General features: G+C 45.6%; 1 protein-coding gene across 1 annotated transcript; it reads left to right on the forward strand.

The window, feature by feature from the left end:
- The first annotated feature begins 489 nt into the window (after positions 1–489).
- On the forward strand, positions 490–8,534 carry oat (ornithine aminotransferase). Its single transcript, XM_010868851.4, has 10 exons — positions 490–616; positions 3,701–3,928; positions 4,155–4,379; positions 4,545–4,640; positions 4,886–5,013; positions 5,510–5,632; positions 5,902–6,030; positions 6,129–6,242; positions 7,054–7,198; positions 7,405–8,534. The coding sequence occupies exons 2-10, from the start codon at positions 3,715–3,717 to the stop codon at positions 7,563–7,565; spliced, it is 1,335 nt and encodes a 444-aa protein (XP_010867153.1). The 5' UTR covers positions 490–616; positions 3,701–3,714; the 3' UTR covers positions 7,566–8,534.
- Positions 8,535–27,958: the final 19,424 nt, after the last annotated feature.

Below are 27,958 nucleotides of genomic sequence, written 5' to 3' on the forward strand. Positions count from 1 at the left end.
TTTTATATACAGACTATTTTTGTTCAGGTTGGGTTTTTTCAATATCTTTAAAGCCATTTAATTAAATGTTTACATTTGAAACAGTCAAGGCTAAAGCATTAGATTCGACGATGACACATCACACGTGCTTTTTGCTTCATAAATATAACAAAACAAGCTCGCTGCATTACCCTAAAGTTATTTTCACAGAGAATGCCCACGTCGAACTGTTCCAACTCGATCGCAATTATTTCGGATATTGCATCATTGGAAGTATAGCGCATCATCCGTGCTGCGCTAGACATTTCTAACATAGGGTACCACTTCAATGACTTCAGTGCATTTCTAGCGCTACCTTGAGGGTATATGGGTATATATATTTGCACATTCGCTCAACCCAAATTTGATGTGTAATTCTTGAGATATGCCAGGATACAAAAACACTCGATATGTTACAACCCCGGGGGGGTAAGGGGCGGGTCATTAAATAAAGCCTACGCAAGAGACGTAAAGCCTAATTTCAACAGTGTTCGTTCCTGTCTACGTGAACCAGCCCAGGATCTGACTAGTGTTTGCTGTCTCCTGTTTCTAGACATCATAAACTACGCGGTTTTCAAGGGGAGTTCACATTTTATAGGTACAGTAATTGTTTGATCTACGATTCGGCCAAAAAGCAGGTTCTTTCTAGTGATTAAACTAACGTTTTACTCGGTAACATGAGTTTCTCCGGCTGGATGGCTCGAGTAGGAGGTGGGGGGCACTAGCTAGAGAGCCGGCTTTTACATACGGCTAAGTAACGCACGTTACTGTAAGCTAGTTAAGTCGCGTAATAAAGTCTTGTTTAACTAACGATCAAATATTACATTTCATGCAATACGAAATAAATGCGCGTTGATAGCTCACAAGCTGGTGAAGTTGGCTAGCAAGTTAGCATAGCGTACAGCAATGCCAGTGCAGGTAATTTTCCATTAAATTGGCAGTGGCGGATGTGCTTAGTTTGTGATGGTTAGGAGGACAGTAGCAAGCAAGTTTATTTATATAGCACAATTCATACATCGAAGCAATTCAATGTGCTTTACGAATAAATATATGAAAGTACAATAACATAAAAAAAAAAAAAAAAAACTCAAATAAGTAGTGTTTGTCCCGGGGCTCTCCGGGGAACATTGAATTGGTCCTTATGAAATTTTATTAAGGTCGTGATGCTGTTAATGGATATAGGGACGGCTATATCAGAAATATTGAGAGTGGAAAACAGACCTTAATATACCTATATGCCAAATTTGCCTAGATGGCCGTCAGACGTGTTGATTTGGTTTTTGAAACCCATTGATCTATTTTCTGAGGTTGGATTTTGGATGAAAGGTAAACAATTAGTCACCAGGATGTGTTAACTGCACCAGATCTGTGAAAAATTTTAATTTTCAAACATAATGTTGAAGATGAAAGTCACTATCCTAGTTAGTTAACTAACTTATTACTGGAGATGACAAACTTGACCCATTTAAGAGATTGCATTTCCGATAGATTGATATGTGCAGACTGGCCCAAAGTGGGCCAAATGCCCTGGTAAATGTTTTCCCACCTGCTGGTCCTAACTTTGTTTGCTTAAAATTATCATTATCTGGCTGATAATGGGGGCGCAAGGATATAATTTGCCCTGGGCTTCTTCAAAGTAATACCAGTGTCTGGGGAAATGCTTGGTCAGAAATCCGGTCCCTGGTTTGCTGCCAAATATGCTATGGTAATTAAAGCATTATAAGCTTTTGTATGGACTGTGGAGGCATGCAAAAGGAAGACCAGGTCAGTGGCCCTTGCAGCTATTTCCGCTGAACTCCAACTTCCTCTACCTGTGTCAGGGCAGAGGGAGATGAAGTTGTCGTTCGTTAGTGCACCCTCAAACAAAACAAATTTGCATATAGAAAATAAACAACCACTGGTGTTTATTGGACAAGTCCATGTTATCAGTTCCTGCCTGTTTTAGTCCGTTTTCCTGTTTGGTACTTTGTGAACGTGACCTCTGGGGTTGTGCGTGTGACTGGCTGTTGTGATCTTATTTTAGCCTTTGGTTGGGGCGGCAGAGGGGGTGTGTTTGGGAGGCAGTTCTGCAACGACCTATCACTTTGCTTTAACCAATGTCAGTGCGTGGGGTCAGGGGGGTCAGGTGGGTGGTGACGTGGAATGTCAAACATTGCGTAACGGTAAGCCGCGTTGTCGAAGTCCGTATTGGATTTAAGTTGCGTTGTACTAGCCAGTTATTGATAACTCCATTTTGTGGGTGGTTGACATGCCCTGTTGCACAAGGCTCGTGGCCTTATTTACCTGTAAATATGTCCTTGTTTATTCCATGCTATGTCTTATTCTTGTACTGGATGGGGAACTAATGAATTTATGGCAACTATTCTCATAGCTGCGTGGTGAGTGTGCAGAGCAACCTGCACTGGCTGGCAACCTGGAGAGGAATTTCATTATGTGTTCTGTGATGTTTTTAGTCTATAAAATAAGTTTAAAATGACAATATATGTCCATTCCAGAAATACCCCCCTGCCATCCTACCCGTGTCAATGTCCTGTATCATCTGTTAATTCTTAGAAACGTTCTATTTTTATTTTTACTGAAAGTTGAGTGAATCTCTGAGCTGCCAAGCAAGCATTCTCAGAGAAGGTGAAATCTGAATAGTAAAGATTAGCCTACAGTGGGGATTTCATATTTCACTTGCCTGCAGTACTAAAATTCTTCAACGAGTAGCTTTGAAAAGTGTTCACCCATGCCCCCATCAAATGGAAGTAGGCTTAAAGAGTTCAGAAAATTGTGATAAAACAGTATTGCACATTTTATTTTTTTTCCAGGAAAATTAACAAAATACATGTATTAAGTCATAGTGCATGTACAAAATGCATTATTAGCCTTTTCCGTCAACTTTTCTGAAGAAGCAAGGCCAGAATGCCTGATCAGTCGTCACACATTTTCCGCTGTGTCGATATGAATCATTAAACCTGTAGTGTCACTTGATCGTTCATCAGCGTTTCAGACGTCAGACAAGTGATCGGCTAGCTGGTTTCTTTCACAGCTATTTCTCGTATCACACAACTCGACCAATACCTTCCGGCAGTTCAATCCGTGGCCTTGTGACAGCGCTGCCTGCTGGAGCCAGTAAGGACCGCGGAACGGTCCCCGGGGGGATTAATTGACCTGATCCGGTGGCTTCCAGAGAGGCCCTGCGGAGATCAGTTCTACTATTGTGCCGTGTGTGAAAGAGAAAGGCGGCTCAGCAGATCTGCTGGGGCACCGGGAATATGGCGTCTCCCAGGCTGAGCCCATGGTGGCGCGTGTTTGAGGTTCGGTCTGTCAACACCCCCACCTTGTAGCCCCGCTGGCCCAGGTGAAACGGGTATATCCAACAGCAATGGGGTCATTATCGCAGGATTCACCCTATGTGCTTTGCGTGGCCCCACCCCCCACCACCACCACCCCCAGTGCTTAAAGGCAGAATTAAGGGGACTGCATTGTGCTCTTGGGCCGACGTGACCAACGTCTCGCTAGAACTCTGCCCCGTCCAAATGATGAGGATTGTTCTCTAGGTTTCTCTGTCTGTGTTGAACCTGGTGTGCAGAAGTGCTTTCTTCCTGTTGCTTGGCATAATAAAGTCGTCTGTCTACTCCGAACGCCTGCCTGTAGCAGCTGGATTGGTGCCTAATGAATACTCTGTCTCCGCCTGTAGCGGACATTAAACCAATGAGAGGGATGATTTCCAAGCTGCACTGTCGCCTGAGGAGTGCCACCCCGGCCCTGAGAAGAGCCGTCCACTCCGGGACGCGTCCCGCCTCCACCGCCGCCTCCAAACTGAAGGCGGACCTCCCCCTCACGGCGGAGGAGGTGTATGCCAGGGAGGAGCGCTATGGAGCTCACAACTACCACCCGCTCCCTGTAGCGCTGGAGAAAGGAGAAGGTGAGTGAGGCTGGTGATTCTGTTCAGTTGGTTCATTTGTAGGATCATGGCAAAATTTATTTAACCCTTATTGAACCAGGTATGTCAGTACAGAACCAAGTCAGAATTTTGAGGGCATCCTGGCTTTTTATATCCTGGGAGTATACGCTCCTTATCCCCCCCCCCCCTTCCCCAGGTCTGTAATCATAACGGGATACGCTCCCTGCCCCCCCCCCCCCTTCCCTAGGTCTGTATGTGTGGGATGTGGATGGGAACCGATACTTTGACTTCCTGAGTGCGTACAGCGCCGTAAACCAGGGTCACTGCCACCCCAAGATCATTGCCGCTCTGAACGCCCAGGCCTCCAAGCTGACGCTGACCTCCAGGGCCTTCTACAACGACGTGCTGGGGGCCTACGAGGAGTACATCACCAGCCTGTTTGGCTACAACAAAGTCCTGCCAATGAACACCGGTAAGGGGGCCGCTGGCTCTGCTGGCTTGGATAGTTTCCTTTCACAACATTGTATATGTTTCCAGGCCGGCTCCGCTGTGCTGCTCCGTGGCTCTGCGTGGAGGTATTCCCATGCCTGGGTGTTTGGGTGTAGCGAGTGACGTGGTTTGTCCCTTTCTGGGCCAGGTGTGGAGGGTGGCGAGACGGCCTGTAAGCTGGCCCGCAAGTGGGCCTACACTGTGAAGGGGGTTCCCAAGAACCAGGCCAAGATCATCTTCGCTAGTAAGTCCATGCCTTTGGCTTTCACGCCATAATGTCCGTGCTGAAATTCAATGCGCTTGTCTATGTCAGAGTCCATAACCTGTCCATAACCTGTCCATACCAGGCGTGGACATTTTATAGTATGGTTAGCCATTGTTCTAACATTGTTGAATGGCAAGTTAGGTTTTCCCAAGACTACTGAGAATGTTCTGTTTTATAATTCCGTTTATGTTAATATGTGAACGTACGTCATCACCCCTTTGTAGATGGGAACTTCTGGGGACGTACGATGGCAGCCATCTCCAGCTCCACCGACCCCAGCAGCTACGAGGGTTTCGGGCCCTACATGCCTGGCTTTGGGCTTGTCCCCTACAACGACATCGCTGCTCTGGAGGTATGGGTCTGACGAGGCCGCGCAGCCTCCCCGCCACGGCTGTTTACGTGTTACTGCAGGTCTGGGACACGGGCGTTAAGCTTGTTACATGTCAGGGTGCGGCGTCTGCGTGAGTCACTCCTCCCTTGTAGTTGATTGATGAATTAAGGTCACAGATTACGTGGGAACTCTGGTCACATGGTTCTCCAGGTCTTCGTTGGACTCTTTGAAAGGAAAGTGAGCGAAGCCAGCAGACTATGCCCTCGTGTGCTGAGTGACCCTATGGGGTTACTATGGGTGGGTTCTGTTCAGAGCTGAGCCACGACAGAGAAGTCCAATGCTTTCCAGTAATGATTATAATAACAATCTGCATTTAGGTTTTTAGTTGTTCGTGAGCGTGTCGAAAACGAGCCTTGCTTTCACATTGTCTTTATACCCAGTGCAGGGAGCTCTTACAGCCCTGTTAATCCATTAATGTGATTATCACGACACTGATTACTACGACCGCCTCTTCCAGAACGCTCTCCAGGACCCTGACGTAGCGGCCTTCATGGTGGAGCCCATCCAGGGTGAAGCGGGTGTGGTGGTTCCCGATCCAGGGTACCTCACCGCGGTCCGACAGCTGTGCACCAAGAACAACGTGAGTTCCTGTCCGTGTCAGTTTAGAGGTCAGTACGGGTGACAACCGATTCCCGCTGAAACGGATGGCTCCTCCTACCCAAATGACCTTTCACCCCGTCTTACCCCCCCCCCCCTCTTATCCGGGACTGGGATTTCGATCTGGCGTTTTGGATACATTTTTAGAATGGTGGTTTTTGGTAGGAGCTTGGTGGTTTTTTTAATGTGGGGATCGTGTGACTGGCGGGGACAACAGACGACTGAGGTGTCTCTCTCCGCCTCGTGACCCAGGTGCTCTTCATTGCTGATGAGGTTCAGACCGGGCTGTGCCGTACAGGCCGGCGGCTGGCTGTGGACCACGAGGGAGTGCGTCCTGACATGGTGATCCTGGGCAAGGCTCTGTCGGGTGGAGTTTACCCCGTGAGTGGCACCCGTGCCGAAACACAAATCCACGTTTCCACGGGGACTGTTTTTTTTTTTTTTCCCGGCCGTTCCCTGACTTCTCTGCGTCTCCGCAGGTGTCCGCGGTGCTGTGCGACGACGAGGTGATGCTGACCATCAAGCCCGGAGAGCACGGCTCAACGTACGGCGGGAACCCGTTGGCCTGCCGCGTCGCCATGGCGTCGCTGGAGGTAGGTGGCGGACTTGGTGTCAGTTACTGGGTCCAGCTAAGTCCAACAGTACCGTGTCGTTGTACCACATGGACGGAAGCTCTTCTAGAGGGGGTGGTAAACAACACCTTATGTTTGACCGACCATGGTGCCTTATTTGGGGTGGGGGGTGTGACTGATTTAATCTGATGTGAAGGCCATTGTACGCCACCTGATTGAAGTAGATATGAATACTTTCAACTGATGGAATCCATTTGCCACTATTCTCCCAGCATGTCGTTGTCGAAGCCGGTGATGTTGGTGCATTGTGGGTAATTTCGACATAACAAGGCTATAATAATCAAAATATAAAACGTGTAATAATGTTGGTATATTTTATGCGTGCGATTTTATATCTATCTATGGTGTTTTGTTGACCAATAATCCATATTTCTGAAGTTAAAAAGTTAGCATGATTTGTATAATGTTAGTTGGCTTTCGTACACAGGCCCTGTACACAGGAGCCCTCTGAGGGCCACACCCCCCTTAATTCAAAATTCAAGCATTTTTTGAGGGCCCCTCTACACGTTAGGGCCCTGTATACTTAGTACCCCCCCCCCCCGCCCACCCAGACCAACGCCACTGTCGGTCGTGCCCAGTTTGCTAACGTTAGCCAAGCCAAATGCTCAGGAAGCCATTGCTACTCTATGGCAGGTTGTAACTTATGCTCCTGGACGCAGTTGCTTACACCATTACTTTGCCCCACTCAAGTCCTTTCCTAAGCCTTCGTGAAACCACCTGGACAGAGAGAGTTGTTGTCCTTTAGTGGTGTGGCTCGTACTCTTCACTACAGGTTCTCGAGGAGGAGAAGCTTGCGGAGAACGCAGAGAAGATGGGCCAGTTACTCCGGGCTGAATTGTTGAAGCTTCCTAAAGATATTGTCCCCATCGTCAGGGGCAAGGGGCTCCTCAATGCCATTGTCATCAAGGAGACTAAAGGTATGAACAGACCGCCATCACACACACCCCATCGCCAGGGGCACTACACAACCCCGTCCTCATGCAGCTGAAGCCAAAGGGCTTGGCAGCACAATGTGACCACCTGATGAGGGAGACTGTCCCCAGTTTTAGATGAACAACCAACATCTAGTTGGCAGGGTTTTGCACTGACCCCCCCACCCCGTGTGTGCTGTCTTTCTCTCCAGACTATGACGCCTGGAGAGTGTGCATGCGCCTGCGTGACAATGGCCTGCTGGCCAAGCCCACACATGGTGACATCATTCGACTGGCCCCTCCCCTAATCATCAAGGACCATGAAGTCAGAGAGTGCGCTGACATCATCCAGAGAACCATAATGTCCTTCTAGAACCACCTTACAAGTTGTTCTGGAACACTGGAGCCTATATGGACCCGCCTTTCAATCTTACTGATCTTAAAAACGACTACCATAACGTCTGCTGTGAATGATTGGAAAGTTTTACCTACTTTAAACATTTACTAGTAAGTGTTATTGAATTATATTTTAGAAGTACTCAAGTGCATTTAATATTAATACTTTTTTGGAATGTACATGTGGGAGGCTTTTAAGAAATGTTGTGAAGTTCTGCCATTTAGTAAATGGCAAAATAAGTGTTATCGCTTGATTAGCTTGTCTTTTGAAGGGTTACACTGCTGCTCCATAGCAACATGGGGTGACATTCTACCCGGCGCCGTTTTAAACTCTTCCAACGGAAGAGTCCTGATTGGATGGATTTTTATGGTCAAACTGTGTGGTTCTCACACTGAGGGAAGTGTTTTTTTTTTGAAAGACAATGAAAGATACAATTTATTTAATTCTACAGAATAATTTATTTCATGTTTTGCAGCTGTAGCTAGTTGGTGAAATTTGCTTGATTCTTTGTTATGCATAGTGGGCATGGGCAAAACCGAGAAAGATATTTCAGTATTTCAAGGGGAACTACTTTAATTGTTCTTTGAAGTTATACAAAAAGAAAAGTAAATGTTACAACTTAACTGCTGTATGAATGGTACTTTTGATACTTGAAAGTAATGAAGGTATTCTAATTGGACTGTCATCTGCACGCTGATTGACAGAAGGGCACTAAAGGCAGAAGTTGACCAGGGCCCTAAGGAGCAAGTGCACTAACTAGTGAACCTAGTGCCCTAGGATATAGGGTGCATTTTGAAGTGCGTCCTGTGTTTTATTTCTAGAGAGGAATGTTAAACGGTCTGTTAACTGTTGCTGGTTGGTTGTAATAGGGATTCCGTTGCAAGAAAATACTATCATTGAAGTTGTTACATAACATGTTCATAGTAATAAATAGCTGAAGTCCTATTCTGATGTCCTGTCAGTTATTTCTTTTTCCATAATGTGTTTTGAAGAGCCCTTGGGATGTTGAACTAGCAGGTTCCCAGACCTGCACTCAATATTAATTAGCTTAAAACCACATTTGGAGTCACTCTTTTTGCAAAGATTGATATGAAAATGTATACTGGATAACGGAAGGTAGACTCAGCAGGACAATATGCTGGCCACAGGGCCAGAACGGACAGTTTTGTGTACTTTCCAGCAACGCAAAATACTTGCCTGAGAGCATGAAACGCAAATGTTGATTTCTTAACACTAGGTGGTGCTATGTTCTCACTTTTCCGTCAATGTGTGTTCAACCTTGACCCGTCGATCCCTGAGAGACCAGACAATTCGAAAAAGCAATGTGCCGACCTCACACGGCATGGCTGTGTCCTCCACGCTACTCTGAAGATCCAGACGAAAGAATGCTGGGATGTGTTGTTGTGAGTGACAGCCTGTCATCCTTGGCAACCACCCACACGTTGTCCGCTCAAGGCCCACGAGGCCTCCTCCTCACCACCATATCTCCATATCACCACCATATCTCAGGGAAGCCATCAATAAGGGTTGACTGACATGAGGTGGAACTGTGTATCTACACAACAATAAAGTAGACTTTTCTGCTTGCCTTTGTCTGTTTATTGTTTTGTCTGTACACTGTTTGTAGATAAGTATGTTGAAAATTAGTTCATGGGTTCACTGGGTTATTTTGCAGGTTGCAGTGGCAAGCTTCAGCTGCTGATGTCTCTCCCCAGCCCAATGCTGTCAGTAGGACTGTCAGCAAGCACAGAGGCCATCGTGGTCTGGTGACTCAAAATGGCTCGGAGTGAAAGGCTTACAGTGTCTCTCAAAAGTATTGGCCCCATTGGAATTGTGTTACAAAATCTCTTTAATGGTTTTTGTTAGGGTTTTTTATCTTTAATCCCAAAAAAATAAATGGTCTGCATATTGTTCTAAATTATTTACAAATACAAAACCTGAAATGCCTGACTGTAATATGTCAGTATTTGAAATGCCTTTAGTCAATATTTGGTAGAGGCACATTTGGCAGCAGTGGATCAGACTCACTACCAGCTTTACCCTTTGGAATGATTTTTGCTCATTCCTTGCATGAATTTTCAAGGTCCTTCCAAGTTGGATTAACATTAACATTGCAGTAGAAGAGAGGTCCAGGCTAGAACCCTGCGTGGGAATGTTACCGCCCGCTCCCGCTACGTGTGTTCTACTCCCACCCGAACTCGCAAAAATTTTGTCACAGCTTGTAGAGTTAAGAAATGTACACAAATGTTAAGGCTCTGCAAAACGTTCATAATAACAGACAAAAAAACTGTGCGTTAAATTAAACGGACCATATAATAAAACGTGTTAATGTCCAGCTACAAACACTGCCCCAAAACGTTTTAAAACGTTTCGCTTTAGACATTTTAATCACGTTTAAGGTACTGTAGCTGATTAACGGGTAGACTATGGGCTGAAATGTGCCACCAGAAACTGAATTTGAATTATTTATATTTGAATTTGAATTGCTAAACTTGAATAATTGCATTGAAAAACTGAATTTGAATCACATAATTTGAAATTATATTGTTTAATTTGAATAATTGCATTGAAAAACTGAATCTGAATTTTATAATTTGAAATTGAATTTATTCGTTTGGATCCGAAGTCCAATAAAATGTGATCCTCACTGAAAATTAAACTCTCTATATATTTTCACATTCACTTCTCACAATTCAGATTCAGTTCTCAAATTCAATTTCAAGTTACTGAGACAGACATCCGGGTAGTTGGAGGATGAAGGAAGAGCAATCGAGCGCAGATCAATAGATAGCGTTCATTGGCGCATAGGACTCCTCTTGGGCAAATCAGCACATACGTTTTGGAGGAAGTGAACTAGCGATCACGTGCGGTGAGTGGTGAATATGCTTTTTACGTCCGAAAATGCCCGCTCCCATGAGATTTGTGTTGGGACCCGTGGGATCCCAATCCCAATGCAGTCCTCTAGTTCAGGCTTTCACTGAGCTACTCCAAAACATTAGCCATTTCGTTTTGAAGCCACACCAGTGTGGCTTTGGTTGTAGGTTTTGGGGTCATTGTGCTGCTAGAAATCTTCTGCCAAGTCCATGGTCTCAGCAGATTTTCTTCCAGGATTTCTTTGTACTTTGCTGCATCCATTTTGCCCGCTATCTTCACAGGCTTTACACAAACTGACACAGAGAATCATCCCCACTGCATGATGCTGCCACCAGCATGCTTCACAGCAGAGGGGGTGAAAACTTATGCAATTAACTAATTTCCATTTTATAATTCATTTAAAATAATTAGAACATTTTATTTTTGACATGATGGACTTTTTTTTGTTGATTAGTGGCAAATACTCCAATTTAGATTTTATGTTGTAACATAGTTCCCACTTTGCTGATTTCTTCCTTTCTCAAAGGTGGCCACTATGTCTTTTGATATGTATATTGGCACTGTGAAGCTGTGAAGAGAAGTCAGTTATTAAAGCTGTCTATTGCAGCCTGTTCACCAAATCTTCTATTAGAGTGGGTTGTCATTAAAATTGGTTTTGTGTCACTTTCTTTTGCCTGCTTTTGCTCTCTCTCCCACTCTCCCCCATCCTCAGAAAGGTACATTTTAAAGTTCATAACAGTATCAATGTAGCTAAATTAGGCAGCTTCATTAAATGGTGAGATGATTAGGAAAGCTAGCATGCATCCTGTTATGTTCTGCCAACATGTACTAATCTAAACAGCATGTAATCCATTAATCTGGCTGACTTGTGAAACAGTAAATAAACATTATAACACTTAATCTAACACCTCCTCTCTGTCCTAATTTATTCATAATTTAAATTAAAGGTTCATTTTCATTTAATGTTTCCCTAATTATTTGCCCCAAAATGCATTTGATCTTTTCCTTTACAGCTCAGATGGAGGCAAAGGGAAGAATGCAAGCAATGAAGGAATTATACTGAATCAAAATATATATTTTTATGCACCATTATTGACATACATTCATTTGGAATTGAATTATTTTTTATATTCCACACATATTTTTGATTGTATAATGTAATTTCTCCGGAATGGGAAGAGGCATTGTTTAAAACATCAAAATTACTCCAAAATAATTTTGTTCATGATCATCATAAGATTGAGTCAATTAGCCACCCTACATCTCAATGTTGTGCTTCAGCGGCGTTTCATTTCGGATGTTTTTACTACCTCTTCTATGGATTTCTCCTCTCTAATAAAGTACCTAGAAAAGCAATAAAAGCGATGACTTCCATCTGCAATGAAAGCTGGAATGTTGAGTGCTCTGTGATCACGTTGCTTTGCTTTATGAATCATGCATTCAGTTTCCACTTAACAGACAGGTCTCTCAGTTGTGGTTCTGAAGCTAGAAGCCCTATACTGTGAAACTCCCGGCCAGCGTGCCATGGGGGCGAAAAGCAAGGAGCGACAAGCTGTGTTTACCTGTGAAATATGAGGGGAATTCTGTTTGGCAGGGGAAGTGAGGGTTGTCATGGAAGCACTCTGAGCTCATGTCCTAAATGGCGTCCTATTCCCTAAACAGTGTACTACTCGGGAACAGCTCCCTGTGGAGAATGTGGGGCAATTTGGTTTGCAGTGTAACTCTACAGGTGGTTGTGTGTTCCTGGGGTGCTTTGATCATGACATTCAGGCACTGACTCTCACCCGGTCCCACCTCTGTAACCAGGATCGGAAGGCCCACTGTAGGTTATTCTGCAGATGAGCCAACTATTTGGCACGGCGGTGACAAGCCGGTGGGTCGGTGAATTTCTGAGCATGGCAGAACGCTGACATTGTCACCCATCGATCTACAGTGAGGGAAAAACGTATTTTATCCCCTGCTGATTTTGTACGTTTGCCCACTGGCAAAGAAATTATCCGTCTATAAATTTAATGGTAGGTTTATTTTAACAGTGGGAGACAGGATAACAACAACAAAAATCCAGAAAAACGCATGTAGAAGATGTTAGAAATTGCATTTGCATTTTAATGAGTGAAATAAGTATTTGATCCCCTCTCAATCAGAAAGATTTCTGGCTCCCAGGTGTCTTTTATACAGGTAACGAGCTGAGATTAGGAGCACACTCTTAAAGGGAGTGCTCCTAATCTCAGTTTGTTACCTGTATAAAAGACACCTGTCCACAGAAGCAATTGATCAATCAGATTCCAAACTCTCCACCATGGCCAAGACCAAAGGACCAAAGCTGTCCTAGAATGTCATGGACAAGATTGTAGACCTACACAAGGTTGGAATGGGCTACAAGACCATCACCAAGCAGCTTGGTGAGAAGGTGACAACAGTTGGTCTGATTATTTGCAAATGGAAGAAACACAAAAGAACTGTCAATATCCCTCGGCCTGGGGCTCCATCCAAGATATCACCTCGTGGAGTTGCAATGATCACGAGAACGGTGAGGAATCAGCCCAGAACGTGTTATGGACATTTTTGAATTAAGAGAATTTTGTCTCTGTACTTACTCCTTAGAAAGTTCTGACCGATTGAATTGCCATCACAAATTACACAGGAGGATGTTGTCAATGATCTCAAGGCAGCTGGGACCATAGTCACCAAGAAAACAATTGGTAACACTACGCCGTGAAGGACTGAAATCCTGCAGCGCCAAAAGGTGCCACTGTTCAAGAAAGCACATGTACAGGCCCGTCTGAAGTTTGCCAATGAACATCTGAATTATTCAGAGCAGAACTGGGTGAAAGTGTTGTGGTCAGATGAGACCAAAATCGAGCTCTTTGGAATCAACTCAACTCGTCGTGTTTGGAGGAGGAGGAATGCTGCCTATGACCCCAAGAACACCATCCACACCGTCAAACATGGGGGTGGAAACATTATGCTTTGGGGGTGTTTTCTGCTAAGGGGACTGGACAACTTCACTGCATCAAAGGGATGATGGACAGGGGGCCATGTACCATCAAATCTTGGGTGAGAACCTCCTTCCCTCAGCCAGGGCATTGAAATGGGTCATGGATGGGTATTCCAGCATGACAATGACCCAAAACACACAGCCAAGGCAACAAAGGAGTGGCTCAAGAAGAAGCACATTAAAGTCCTAGAATGGCCTAGCCAGTCTCCAGACCTTAATCCCATAGAAAATCTGTGGAGGGAGCTGAAGGTTCAAGTTGCCAAACGTCAGCCTCAAAACCTTTATGACTTGGAGAAGATCTGCATAGAGGAGTGGGACAAAATCCCTCCTGAGATGTGTGCAAACCTGGTGGCCAACTACAAGAAACGTCTGACCTCTGATTGCTAACAAGGGTTTTGCCACCAAGTACTAAGTCATATTTTGCAGAGGGGTCGAATACTTATTTCACTCATTAAAATGCAAATCAATTTATAAAATTTTTGACATGCATTTTTCCTGGATTAATTTGACGTTATTCTGTCTCTCACTGTTCAAATAAACCTACCATTAAAATTATAGACTGATAATTTCTTTGTCAGTGGGCAAACATACCAAATCAGCAGGGGATCAAATACTTTTTTCCCTCACTCTATCTATCTATCTATCTATCTATCTATCTATCTATCTATCTATCTATCTATCTATCTATCTATCTATCTATCTATCCATCTATCTATCAAATCTACAGTGTATAAATCTAATCTATATATCCAGGGCATTTGTAAAAAGGGTGGTTTGAACCCTGAATGCTGACTGGCATAAAGCTGAGGTATGCGAAATCGTACACCAAGGGTATTACATTTTTTTTTCTACTGTTCTAATTGCATTGCCAAACACTTCATAATTGCAATAAGGCACCTCATGCCTTCCTACTTAAATTGAATCGGACTGGGAATACCGTAGTAACTCACCGGAATGGGTAAGCTATTCATTTATTCTCTATCACCACTGATAAATCAGAAGGAATCGGTGGGCCTATGGCCATAGCTCAAATGAATGTGCCTTGTGCATTAATAAGTCTGAAATTTAATAAGTCTGAAATGTAATAAGTCTCTAATTTATGGCGTCTGAGTGGGTTGATAAAACAGCCAGTGCGCAGATGTCATAAAGGGACCATGGAAATTATCCATATTTCCCAAAGAGCAGAGTAAATCTCTCTGTGTAGCAGTACAATTTCCTCCAGTCCTATACCTCCCTCTCTCTCAACAGGTTCGTGGAGGACACTATTAACATAGATCTTCACTGAATCCAACCCCCTGTCAGCCCATTATGCAAGGATGCTGCTTGTGTTCACCGCAAACCTGTTGAGAGAGAGCGGGAGGTGCATCATCCCAGAAGAACTTCAAGACGAACGTTCCCAGCTTAAAGCAGGTGCGTCCCTGACTTTCTGGCCGACAGGACCAAACGCGTTAAGCCCATTTTGGATTTTATTATTATCTTAATCTGTTTTGTCTGGTAGCCTTGTTCAACTGTGGATTCCTGACCGTTGACAGATCAATTAGATTTAAGGGGCAATTTGTCATTGGTTTACTAATCTGTGCAAATAAAAGATTGTATTTAATCTTTTATTCTGAGTATCTGGGCCTCATCTATAGCTTGGCCAGTCCTGCACGACTTTGGTGTGGTAAATGTTTAATTGTCTATTTATTCTGATGCTTTATCCTGCCAGTAAGAACCGATTGCATTAAATACTTTCCATCGTACCAGTAGCCCAGTTCAACTGTGATTGGCAGACCTTGTGTTCATTGCCAGTAAACCCATGTGGAAAACCAGCTCTCTAGCTGTTCCAGCTGTGCTTGTTTCATCTGTCTGTTTCCTTGTAATGTGGTCCGAGACCACAGCACAGTCAGGGTGGAGGTGACACTGTGCAACTCTCCCTTCCCCGTTACTCACCTGTCTTTGTCCTCCTGTCGATACCACGCTGTCAATTTCACTTGATGTTTTTTCCTCCTGGACCGACCCTCCCCTCCTGCTCCAGTGGCCGAGCGACTCTCTGTGAGCTCTGACCCCTCTGAGATCCAAAACTACAGAGCGCTCTCCATTCTGTCGTTCCTTTCCAAAACACTTATGTGTGCTGTCGCTGGCCAACTCCCCCGTCCTCTTCGTCAGAACCATCCTCCTCGACCCTGACCAGTCAGGCTTCAAGACTGGTCACTCAACTGAGACCGCTCTCCTCTTCATCACAGAGGCACTTCCTGCCGCACAAGCTGACAAGTTCTCCTCTGTTCTCCTCCTCCAAGGGACTGTACGCTGCCTTCAGTGCCTCGAGCCATCTCGTCCTCCTCTCCACCCTTTTCGGAGGCGGCCATTTCAGGTTCTGCACTTTCTTTGGACTTGGTCCTACCCGACCAGCAGAGTCTATATCCTCTAGTGCCCTTGGCCTGTCTTACCCTTCTCTGTCCTCTAGACGTAGATGATACTCAGTGGAGTTTCTTCTCTTTTATAGTGTAGGTTTTATTTTTGCAGTATTTGAAATAACTCCAGATGCCTTCACTGAGGAATGTTCAGAATTTCTATTGTTCTCTGTAATTCTTGTGCTTTCAGTGCTGGCTTTGCTTGTCAGCAGCGTCATTGTGCAGGGGGTGTACGACTGTCTCTGCAAAAGACTGTCTGCTACGTGACTACAAATGTCCAGGAGTCCAGGGCAGGGGTTAATGAACAGTGGGTCAGGACCCAAGTTAGGCCCACAGGAGGTTGGAAGTCAGTAGTACGACAGGATGGTAATCTATCGTCACATGCTGCCTCTTCTCCATTTGGTTCCTTTAAGGACAGTTCGGGTCATTAGGGTTGTGAGCTGAAATGGTTGAAGAAATACAGCTCTGTGTGCAAGGAGGCGTGCAGGAAACATCGCCTGACCTCTATAACCCCGTAAATCCACTGTTCCCCCCTGGCCGGCTGAGGGCAAGTCGCAGTGCAGGTTCGATCAGAACCCAAAAATATCCTGCCCCCCTGAACAGTTTCTTCCCCCCCCCGGCTGTAGGCCACCATCTGACCCATTGAGAATAACATGACTGTGCTCATGGCACCAACTCACCACAGGAAATAACCAGCTGCAGCAAAACAACAAGGTAGATGTTTGGGTTGGATCTGTACAGTTGTAAATCCAGTGTGAAATGTTGGAAACCTTTTTAGAAAAAAGGTGCCATCTTGGACCAAAAATATGTTTGTCCCATTGGAGAATATAACATTGCGTGTAGGGGGTGCAGGGAAAATGGTGGACATTTAATAAAAGATAAATACGCAACTAGACTAAAACAAGACCTGAACAGAAAAACGTTATAAAAGGAATGGAATCCAGAACAATGACCGACAAGACACACTAGGGAAGGAGGAGCTTAAATAGGGACAGAGATCAGGAACACAGGTGAGGGTAATGAACAAACAGGTGTCCGTGCTCCCAATGAGGTAGAGAGAGGGTTGGCGCTCACTGGCTAGCCTGCCGTGCCACCATGTGACAGAGAACGCTTTGAAGAACCTCTTTAATTCCAGTTAGAATCCACAGAGGATTCTACATGGAACCAAAAAGGTTCTCCCAGGAACCTTGAATAGATGTTGCGTGTTCTGTCCCTGCCGTGTATGTTGCCAGCCAATAGCAGCACCATTATACGGCTCCTCCTCTCCTTTTCTCCTGTCCTCCTCCCTCTCCTACACCTTTCTCCCTCTCCATATCCCTCACGCCTTTTTTGTCTTACAGTCGAGGTTAAATGAATCGATCATGTGTGTGTGGTGTGTAGGTGTTTATGTTGTGTGTGCTTGGGTGTGTGTGTGTGTGTGTGTGTGTGTGTGTGTGTGTGTGGGTATCACAGGGTCCTTAATTATCCTGAATGGATCAGAAGGGTGTGACCTAAGAGCAATCACCTTAACTGTCACGCTGTGAAACCTGCAGCTAATGGATCTTTCCCTGGGGGTGAACTGAACATTCTCCTCCTGTCTTCTAAGCCCCTTTCTTCTCCTCTCTCCCCCTCTCCTCCTCTCCTCTCACCCCCCTCCCCTCTCTCACAGTAGGAGGAGGACGCACCGTGTGTGTGGACTCCTAGCCCGGAACAGTCTGGAAGTGTCTTCTCTTCATCATCGGCTGGTGTTAACGACAAGAGACTGTCTTACCCTCCTTTGTCCAGATTTCCTCCTATTTATTTAGGAATGCCCCTTTTCCACTCCTTCGACCCCAGGAAGACCATCCACCCAAACAATCTGACCCCCCCAACATATCCCTCACATTAACCCTGTTACTGCGTTGTCCAAATAGGACCTTGACAGATTTTCTCAAATGTGAACTCAATATATAGACTCAGTATGCAGACTCCATATATCCAATTATTTCCAAATGTATAGTGCTAGACAATTCGCCAAGCCATTATTTATATATATATTTTTTTGGGCAGTCCAAGTCTGATCTGTTGTTCTACTTTTAAGATTAGTTCTTGAACATGTGTGATGCCAGAAGATCTGATGTGATTTGCTGAAAACACCAATAAGTGGGAAGGTCTGAATTGGGATGGCTGTGTACATTCAGGCCCACAGCCGTCGGTCTAAATTACTGCACTATGGTGCCATTTCAGAGGAGAATGCAGTATTATTTTAACTTTGAATGTGACTCAAAGTCCAGAGGGGAGGGTCCTATTTGTGTCTCTGTGAGAGAGGTATAATTAAGAGTCTAGACCGAATGACGAACGGGGAGGGGGCACAAATAACCAGAGACAAAGGGTTTTTGTCTCCTACGGCACACAGTAGGAAAGACAGCCACAATCCAAAGACAGGGACTGCAATCTAATCCATACAGGTCGATGGTGGCATTGTGCGTGGACTGGCAGCCATTGTGAGCAGAATACACAGGGTTTAATTTACTTGGTTTGATGGTTTACGGCTGTCGTTTAGCCGACTACACGCTGATGAATTGAAGAGGAGGAAAGGCATTAGCTAGTTGGCTGCAGGAATTGTGACAGGACAGAACAGGTGCCGCAAAAGAGAACGTTCAGATTGCAGTGCCGTGATTCATTCCCAGTCAGCATGGAAGTCATTGCATTGTAAGGCCATGTCAGCCGTGGATGCTGGGAAGGGGTCAGAGGAGTGCAGGTCACGGGGGGATAGAAGTTCACTGCCCAAATTGTCAAATCTCTAATGATTTGTTTACTGTAACAGGCCCACAATTCTTGCTGTCTGTTTTCTCAGCGTAACATTTAGAAATGATCATTTTCTGGTTGAGAAGTGACAGCTGGCAATGCAGACGTCACATCGTGGTTGTATCGAAAGTTTCTAGGGTTAGGGTTAATGTGTACAATGTGGTCTGGGTTTCCCTGGCCTGTGTGTGTCCAGATAACCCTTCTCCGTCTGCAGAGATACACGAGAAGAGGATGTGATGGCCCCTAATGACACCCAGGAGGAATACAGGCTTCATGCCCAAACCCTGGTCAGGGAGGAAGGATGGTTATTCTGCTTCTTGTCCTTGGAGAGGATGGATACAGACAGGCAGACAGACAGGCAGACATGCAGACAGACAGACAGACAGACAGGCAGACAGACATGTGGACAGACAGACATACAGGCAGAAAGACAGACCGAGAGACAGGCAGGCAGACAGACAGACAGATAGACAGAGAGACAGACAGGCAGACAGACAGACAGGCAGACAGGCAGACAGACAGACAGAGAGACAGACACACAGACAGACAGAGAGACAGACAGGCAGGCAGACAGACAGACAGACAGAGAGACAGACAGGCAGGCAGACAGACAGAGAGACAGACAGGCAGACAGACAGACAGACAGACAGACAGACAGAGAGACAGACAGGCAGGCAGACAGACAGGCAGACAGACAGGCAGACAGACAGAGAGCTGAGAGCCCAAGTGGTTTAGACCAGCAGGAGAGGAGATGGAGGGATGGCTGATTGGGTGCCTGGAGAGGAGACAGTCTATATTAGACAATAACTCTATCCCTCCCTCTCCTCCTCCCTCTTCTTTATTATGTAATAGACCAGGACTGCCCAACCCTGTTCCTGGAGTTATACCATCTTGTAGATTTTCTTTCCCACCATAATTTATCACATCTAATTGTAGAAATTTAGTAAAACTTTTTGTAAATATTTGATATATTTTCATGTGACAACACTGAAGAAATGACACTTTGCTACAATGTAAAGTAGTGAGTGTACAGCTTGTATAACAGTGTACATTTGCTGTCCCCTCAAAATAACACAACACACAGCCATTAATGTCTAAACCGCTGGCAACAAAAGTGAGTACACCCTTAGTGAAAATGTCCAAATTGGGCCCAAATAGCCATTTTCCCTTCCTGGTGTCATGTGATTCATTAGTGTTACAAGGTCTCAGGTGTGAATGAGGAGCAGGTGTGTTAAATTTGGTGTTATTGCTCTCACACTCCCTCATAGTGGTTACTGGAAGATCAACATGCACCTCATGACATAAAGCTTTTGTCTTCATATTTGATGAGCATTTTTTGGTCATCCACTGTTCTGGTCTAACTTGGCTTATCAGGATGGTTTGCCATAACTTTTCCTACTTTTTGATGAACAACCGTGTCAAATTGTTGTTTTTGGTAAGCCTAAGGTTTTGGCTATGTTTCAGATAAAAAACACATCCTTTTTTTGTTCAAAGTCTGCACACGCTAAAACCATTTGGATGGACATAATGAATTAACAGCCATGTTGAAAACGTGTGTCAGATTTTGAAAAAGATCTCTCATTCAACACATTTCAAAAGCCCTTCCTGTGTCTTTCAAATGTGTATAATTGCCCCACTGAAAAAAGGATTTCAACGGTTCTCAGATGACTCCTCAAACTTGTTCACCTGGGCTTCATATTCATTTTGGTCCTGACAAATTCCTGGTGTTGCAAGCCCCATGACAACTACCAGCAGAGCTACAGGGGAGCAAAGCAGACCAGAGGACTCATTACAAATAGAGGCAAATGGAAGCAGCTTTATTATTCTAGCTCATCGTCTGGCAGATTAATTACTAATGAGGAGTGTCAACATTCATTCACCAGAGTGGCAGATCCAAGAGCAGGGGAATCGATGGTGGCTGTACCGCAGAGAAAGATAATTATCAACAAGACCAGACTAGGGAACACACCTACATACACAAACACCTACACACTGAGACACACACACAAACACATGCACCCACAAACACATGCAATCAAACAAACACACACACACAAACAAAAGCCCATAAAGTTTTCCAATTAATCACCTGTACTATGTGATAACTTTTGTATTCACATTACTTTATCCACTACTACTACTGCTGCTAACACAAATATGACTACTATTACCACTACTACAATTACTATTACCCCTACTAGTTCTACAACTGCTACTAATACAACTATTACTACTACTACTACTACTACTACTACTACTACCACTACTAGTTCTACTACTTCTACTAACCTATCACCATACAGGAATTATTATTACATCATACAGAGCTATACAGAGTTATAACACCTAGCCGCAAAAATGGCCTCTTATAACCCCATACCTGGACTGTTATAACACCTAGCACCAAACATGCCCTGTCAAAACACCTAGCACCATACATGATTGACCTGTTATAACACCTTACGTCAAACATGGCCTGTTAGAGCACCATACATGACCTGTTATAACACCTAACACCATACATGTACTGTTATAACACCTAGCACCAAACATGGACTGTTTTAACACCTAGTACCATACATGGACTGTTATAACACCTAGAACCATACATGGACTGTTATAACACCTAACACCATACACAGACTGATATAACACCTAGCTTCATACATGTACTTTTATAACACCTAGCACCATACATGGACTGTTATAACACCTAGTACCATACATGGACTGTTATAACACCTAGCACCATACATGGACTGTTATAACACCTGGTGCCATACTTGACCTGTTATAACACCTAGCACCATACATGACCTGTTATAACACCTAACACCACACATAGACTGTTATAATACCTAACACCATACATGGCCTGCTATAACTCTCCCTTAGAGGGAGTGGATTTCAGTATGGCTGTGACAGCTCCTTTGGCAGGCTGAACTTCCAGAAAGTGATGTCTTTATCAAAGGCTACATGCCACTTCTTAAAATGAAGATGTTCCCTTACAAATGATCCATTGGAAACTGGGAGTAGGAGACAAGAGGCACGTACTACAAGCTATAATTACTAGACAGCCTGAGTTGGAAATGACAATCGAATCTCAACCTCAATCTGTCAGAAACGAGCGGAGCGGAGTGATAGAGCCGCCTGTGTGATGTGAAGTTAGAGTCTCTGGGCCTTTCTGAAAACACTCGCCAGACGGACAGCCATTAATCTCCCGTGGAAGGGGAGCGCACGGATATCCAATAATGAATGTTTCATCACTCTGTCAGCCCTAAAACCACATTTCCTTAGGAAAGATATCCTCTGGTGCCCCAGCGCGTGGGTAAATGGGCACTCAGGTGCCTTCAACACACCTGCAGGTTCAACGTTTAGTATGATTTCACCCATTTCGACCGATTCACCTCACATTCCGAGTTATTCCTCTGTGGTGAGCAGTGTCCTTCACCATTCTGCTGACATTGTAGTTTCTCTCAGTCAGCCAACCAACCAACCACCCAACCCCTGGGGAAATGTGAAACAGACTTTCTAGTCATACTTTTCTCCTTACTCCCTATATAGAGAGACATTGGCCCTGGTGTAAAGTAATGGTAGTAAATAGGGAAAAGAGTGCCATTTGAAAGCACTTTGTCTCTGCCTAGTCAGCCACAGTCTCTGGTTTGTTCTTTGAACGATCTACTGTAATGGGCCTGAGATCAGTGTCTTAGAGTTTTCTCATCAATATTTTGACAGATTCACAACCAATCCTAAGCTTTAAACGCCCACTAAAAGAAACTCAGAGGAAGTCTGCGTCCTTCAGAATAGTTCTGTCACCTCATCATCATCTCATTTCATCTTCATCCGCTTATCCGTATCAGGTCGCGGGGGCAGCAGCTCCAGCAGGGGACCCCAAAGTTCCCTTTCCCAAGCCACATTTGCCAGCTCTGACGGTGGGATCCCGAGGCGTTCCCAGGCCAGTGTCGAAATATAATCTCTCCACCTGGTCCTGGGCCTGCCCTGAGGTCTCCTCCCAGCTGGACGTGCCTGGAACACCTCCCTAGGGAGATGTCCTGGGGGCACCACCTCAACTGTCTCCTTTCGACGCAAAGGAGCAGCGGCTTTACAACGAGTTCCTCACGGATGGCTGAGCTTCTCACCCTATCCCTAAGAAAAAGCCAGCCACCCTTCTGAGAAAACCCATTTCAGCCGCTTGTACTCGCGATCTTCTTCTTTCGGTCATGACCCAGCCTTCATTACCATAGGTGAGGGTAGGAAGGAAAATTGACCGGTATATCGAGAGCTTTGCCTTCCGGCTCAGCTCTCTTTTCGTCACAACGGTGCAGTAAAGTGAATGCAGGACCACATCATCCGCAAAAAGCAGTGATGAGATCCCCAGGGCACCGAACTGCAACCCCTCCCCACCCCGACTACGCCTCGATATCCTGTCCATAGAAGTTACAAACAGGATTGTTGACAAAGCGCAGCCCTGGCGGAGGCCAACCCCTACCTGGAACGAGTCCGACTTACTACCAAGAACCCGAACACAGCTCTCACTTTGGATGTACAGGGATTGGATAGCCCTCAAAAGGGACCTCCTCACCCCATACTCCCGCAGCACCTCCCACAGTATCTCCCGGGGGACCCGGTCATACGCCTTCTCCAGATCCACAAAACACATGTAGACAGGATGGGCATATTCCCAGGCCCCCTCCAGGATCCTTGCAAGAGCAAAGAGCTGGTTGGTTGTTCCGCGACCAGGACGGAATCCGCATTGTTCCTCTTCAATCTGAGGTTCGTCTATCTGCCGGACCCTCCTTTACAGTACCTTTGAGTGGACTTTCCCAGGGAGGCTGAGAAGTGTGATACCCCTGTAATTGGCACACACCCTCTGGTCCCCCTTTTTGAACAGGGGAACCACCACCCCGGTCTGCCACTCCTTAGGCACTTTCCCTGACTCCCACGCAATGTTGAAGAGGCGTGTCATCCAAGACATCCCCACCACACCCAAAGCTTTCAACATTTCTGGACGGATCTCGTCAATCCCCGGAGCTTTGCCACTCTGGAGTTGTTTGACTACCTCAGTGACTTCTGCCATGGAGATTGAAGATGCTTCCCCATCAGCCTTCAGCTATGCCTCCACTAAAGAGGGTGTGTTAGTGGGATTTAGGAGTTCCTCAAAGTGTTCCTTCCATCGCCCAATTACCTCCTCAGTTGAGGTCAACAGTGTCCCATCCTTACTGTACACAGCTTGGAAAGTTCCCCTTTTTCCCCTCCTGAGGTGGTGGGCGGTTTTCCAGAAACACCTTGGTTCCGACCGAACCTTGCTTCCCCAAACTCCTCCCACACCTGCTCTTTCACAGCAGAGGTCGCAGCCCTTCGGGTCTGTCGGTACACTCCAACCATCTCCGGAGTCCTCCGGGATAACATATCCCGGAAGGCCTCCTTCTTCAGTCGGACGGCTTCCCTGACCACCGCTGTCCACCAGGGTGTTCGAGGGTTACCGCCCCTTGATGCACCTAAGACCTTTAGACCACAGCTCCCCACCGCGGCTTCGGCAACTGAGGTTTTGAACATCGACCACTCAGGTTCAATGCCCCCAACCTCCACAGGGATGCCAGTAAAGCACCGCCGGAGGTGTGAGTTGAAGATCTTCCGGACGGGGGCCTCCTCCAGACGTTCCCAGTTCACCCGCACTACCCGTTTGGGTTTTCCCGGTCTGACCAGAGTCTTCCCCCACCCCCTGACCCAACTCACCACCAGATGGTGATCGGTTGAGAGCTCCGCCCCTCTCTTTACCCGAGTGTCCAAAACATGCTGTCTCAGATCCGATGACACATTCACAAAATCAATCATCGACCTTCGGCCTAGGGTGCTCTGGTACCATGTACACTTATGAGCATCCTTATGTTCGAACATGGCGTTCGTTATAGATAATCCATGACTAGCACAGAACTCTAACAACAAACGACCACTTGAGTTCAGATCAGGGAGTCCGTTCCTCCCTATCCTGCCTCTCCAGGTGTCTCCATCATTGCCCACGTGTACGTTGAAGTCCCCCAGCAGAATTATGGAGTCCCCTACTGGAGCCCCATACAGGACTCCATTCAGGGTCTCCAAGAAGGCCAAGTACTCTGAACTGCTGTTCGGGGCATATGCACAAACAACAGTCAGAGATTCACCCCCACAACCCATAGGCGTAGGGAGGCGACCCTTTCATCCACTGGGGTAAACTCCAACATAGCGGCACTCCGCCGGGGGCTTGTGAGTATCCCAACCCCCGCCCGGTGCCTCACACCCTGGGCAACTCCAGAGAAGAATAAAGTCCATCCCCTATTCAGGAGTACAGTTCCAGAACCGAGACTGTGAGTGGATGTAAGCCCCACCAGATCTAACTGATAGCGCTCCACCTCCCTCACAAGTTCCGGCTCCTTCCACCACAGAGAGGTGACGTTCCACGTCCCCAGAGCCAGCCCCTGCCGCCCGGGTCTGGTCCGTTGAGGCCCCTGGCCTTCACTGCCACCCATATGGCAGCGTACCCGACCCCAACAGTTCCTCCCATGAGTGGTGGGCCCATAGGATGGAGAGGGGGGTGACACGTTGCGTGCACTACTTTTGATAAGATCCCTATGGGCCCTAGGAAAAACTTCTGCACTAAATAGGGAATAGGGTATCATGTGGGAGGCACTGATTGTCTTGAAAGTTACTCACACTGCTTTATGAAATCCATGCATTTGAATGACAAAATATTTACATTGGATTAAGCAAGGCACTTACAAGGGTGGTGCCGAAAGATGGACACAGCAACAGGTAGACTGGCTGGAACTAAAGAGAATTTAAACACCACTCAGGTGATGATGTCACCCGTTGAGAAGCACCGGGCTTTATTCATTATCAATATCACTATTTATTTCCCAAATGTAAAACAACGCGAAACGTTCAAATGTGTCAAGACGATTTCTTAGATCCCCTTCGCTTTAGACGCTACTACGTGTAATATTCCACCCTGTGTTTGAAAGAAAACAAGAAAAAAACATCAATTTTCCCAGTGGCGTCTGTTGTTTGGGCAGTCAGTCTGTCTTGCTGGTTTTATCTACCCGGCCCAGCAATGGTGGGCAGAGGGCCGAACAGTCTTTTCAGTTCAGAAGCTGGCTGGTGCCGTCAAGAGATTATAGATGTGCCGGGCCGTCTGTGTGTCTTAAGATTGAGTGTGTGAGTGTTTGTGTGTGGATATATGGTGGGAGACTCTTTAATGAAGCTGTGTGTTCGTGTTTGTCTGTCCCGTTTGCCTGTTAAGATTGAGCGCATGTTTGTGTGTGTATACACGCAATGTGATAGAGGCTCAGTAATACGAGTCTACGAGTGTGTGCGTGTGTGTGTGTGTGTGTGTGTGTGTGTGTGTGTGTGTGTGTGTGTGTGTGTGTGTGTGTGAAAAGATAGATGAAACCTCCTCCACCCAGGCATAAAGACAACACCAGCTGGCCCAGACAGGCATCAAAATACCATCGGTGTACCACAATGACTTGCGTGTTAGTATGGGGGTGTGTGTGTGTGAACCACAATGACATAACACCTCAGCCCTCACTCATTCCAAAGTGTCGGCTGCAGACATTTTATCGGACAGAAGGTAGGATGAAATTGAAAAGCTTCCCGGCCGGCGGCCACAACCATAAAGGGCCACGCACACACTCCCACCCACCGACGCACGCAGCGCCTAAGACAGCTCATTCCTGGCGCAGTGTGGGTGTAGATTCAGTAATGCAAGGTGCACGGCATCAGCGGTTACGGGATCAAAAGGGAGAGGCAGAATACAACGAAACAACTCCGTTGTCCTTCCCATTGAAGGGGTTAGGGATGCTGGGTGCATGTAGCTTGCTGCTAGCCATTCGGGATGTAACTGCGTGTGGATAGCGGACAGCTTGTGGTGGTTTCAAGGTTTCCGAGCTTTAGTGTGACGACTCTCAGATTGGATGCGGGGTGGCATTTGGATTGCATTAACCCAGACAGCTGGTTTGTAGGTGTCAGTTTTGCGAAAAGTCACAAAGAACAATGTTTAACAATATCAGATATATTAAAGAGGACTAAGAAAAGGAAGAACGTTACCCCCTCCTTTTGATTGATGTTAATAAATGCCTGGGATTTAACTGCTAGCCAGACAACCAGGGATGCTGAGAGAGAACCAGTGCTGTGCTATCTGTGGCATGAATGGGGTGATGGGAGCAGGGTTGACATTTGGTTCAGGGTTGACATAGAATCAGGATTGACACTGAATCAGGTTTGACATTTGGAATGCACGGAAGAAAGAAAACAGTTTTAGTGGCCAGGCTGCCATTTACTATAGTGAGGAATGGCAAAACATTGTTTTATTAGTATAATAAATACGGTGATGCATTTAATTTAATGTTTAAGAGAAAAGCTTAGAAGGAACTTGTAAATAAGTCTTTACCAAAGATCCTGGTGATTTGTATTTAGTAAAGGCCAGTTAATTAGTGTGCAAAGGTCATTGATGGTAATAACGTGGACAGTAGTGTTGTAAATTCCATGTAATTTAAAATTTTTGTTTTTAAATTGGAAGCCTAAACACTACATAGACTTAGTCCAGGATGGGCAGAATAGTCATTTTTAAATGGATAAAAGTTGGCAGCTAGTCGACAGAAAAATAAACCTTTTCTCCATTTAACTGTAGACTGAAGTAGAAAAATTTAAGGTGTCTGACCGAAGCACAAACTAATGAGAGGTATTGGGTGATAAGTTAGCTGAAAGCAGCCATAGAAACACAAAAACAGGAATAGAAGGTCTTTAGCAGAAAGACAGGAGTAGAAGGCCTATAGCAGAAAGACAGGAAGGTGGTATAAAACAGAGAGACATGAGCAGCAGGAGGTCTATAACAGAGAGACATGAGCAGATGGAGGTCTATAGCTGACAGACAGCACCAGAAGGGGATCTGTAGCAGAAAGACGTGAGCAGAAGGAGGTCTGTATCAAAGAGACAGGAAGTAGAAGTAGATATATACAGACAGACTATAAACAGACAGCAGCTGAAAAAGGTCTGTAAACGACAGACAGGAACAGACAGAGGTCTATTGCAGACAGACAGGAGCAGAAGTAAGTCTATAGCAGACAGCAACAGTGAAAACTCAACCTGTTTCGGCAGAGACGTTGCTAAAATGACAGATCGTTAGAGATTCTCCTTACAGTAGATAGACAGACCTGCCTCCTTGGAGGACCCATCCTGAAAGAATACAACACAACCAGCAATGACAGCCCCTCAGTGTGAGGCAGGCTTTCAGAGCCAACGTTCGGACATTGCCAAACTCTCTGCTTCTCAGGTGTATGGAGGAGACCCTGAATTTTTATATG

Source organism: Esox lucius, chromosome 6, assembly GCF_011004845.1.
Source record: "Esox lucius isolate fEsoLuc1 chromosome 6, fEsoLuc1.pri, whole genome shotgun sequence".
NCBI lineage: Eukaryota > Metazoa > Chordata > Actinopteri > Esociformes > Esocidae > Esox > Esox lucius.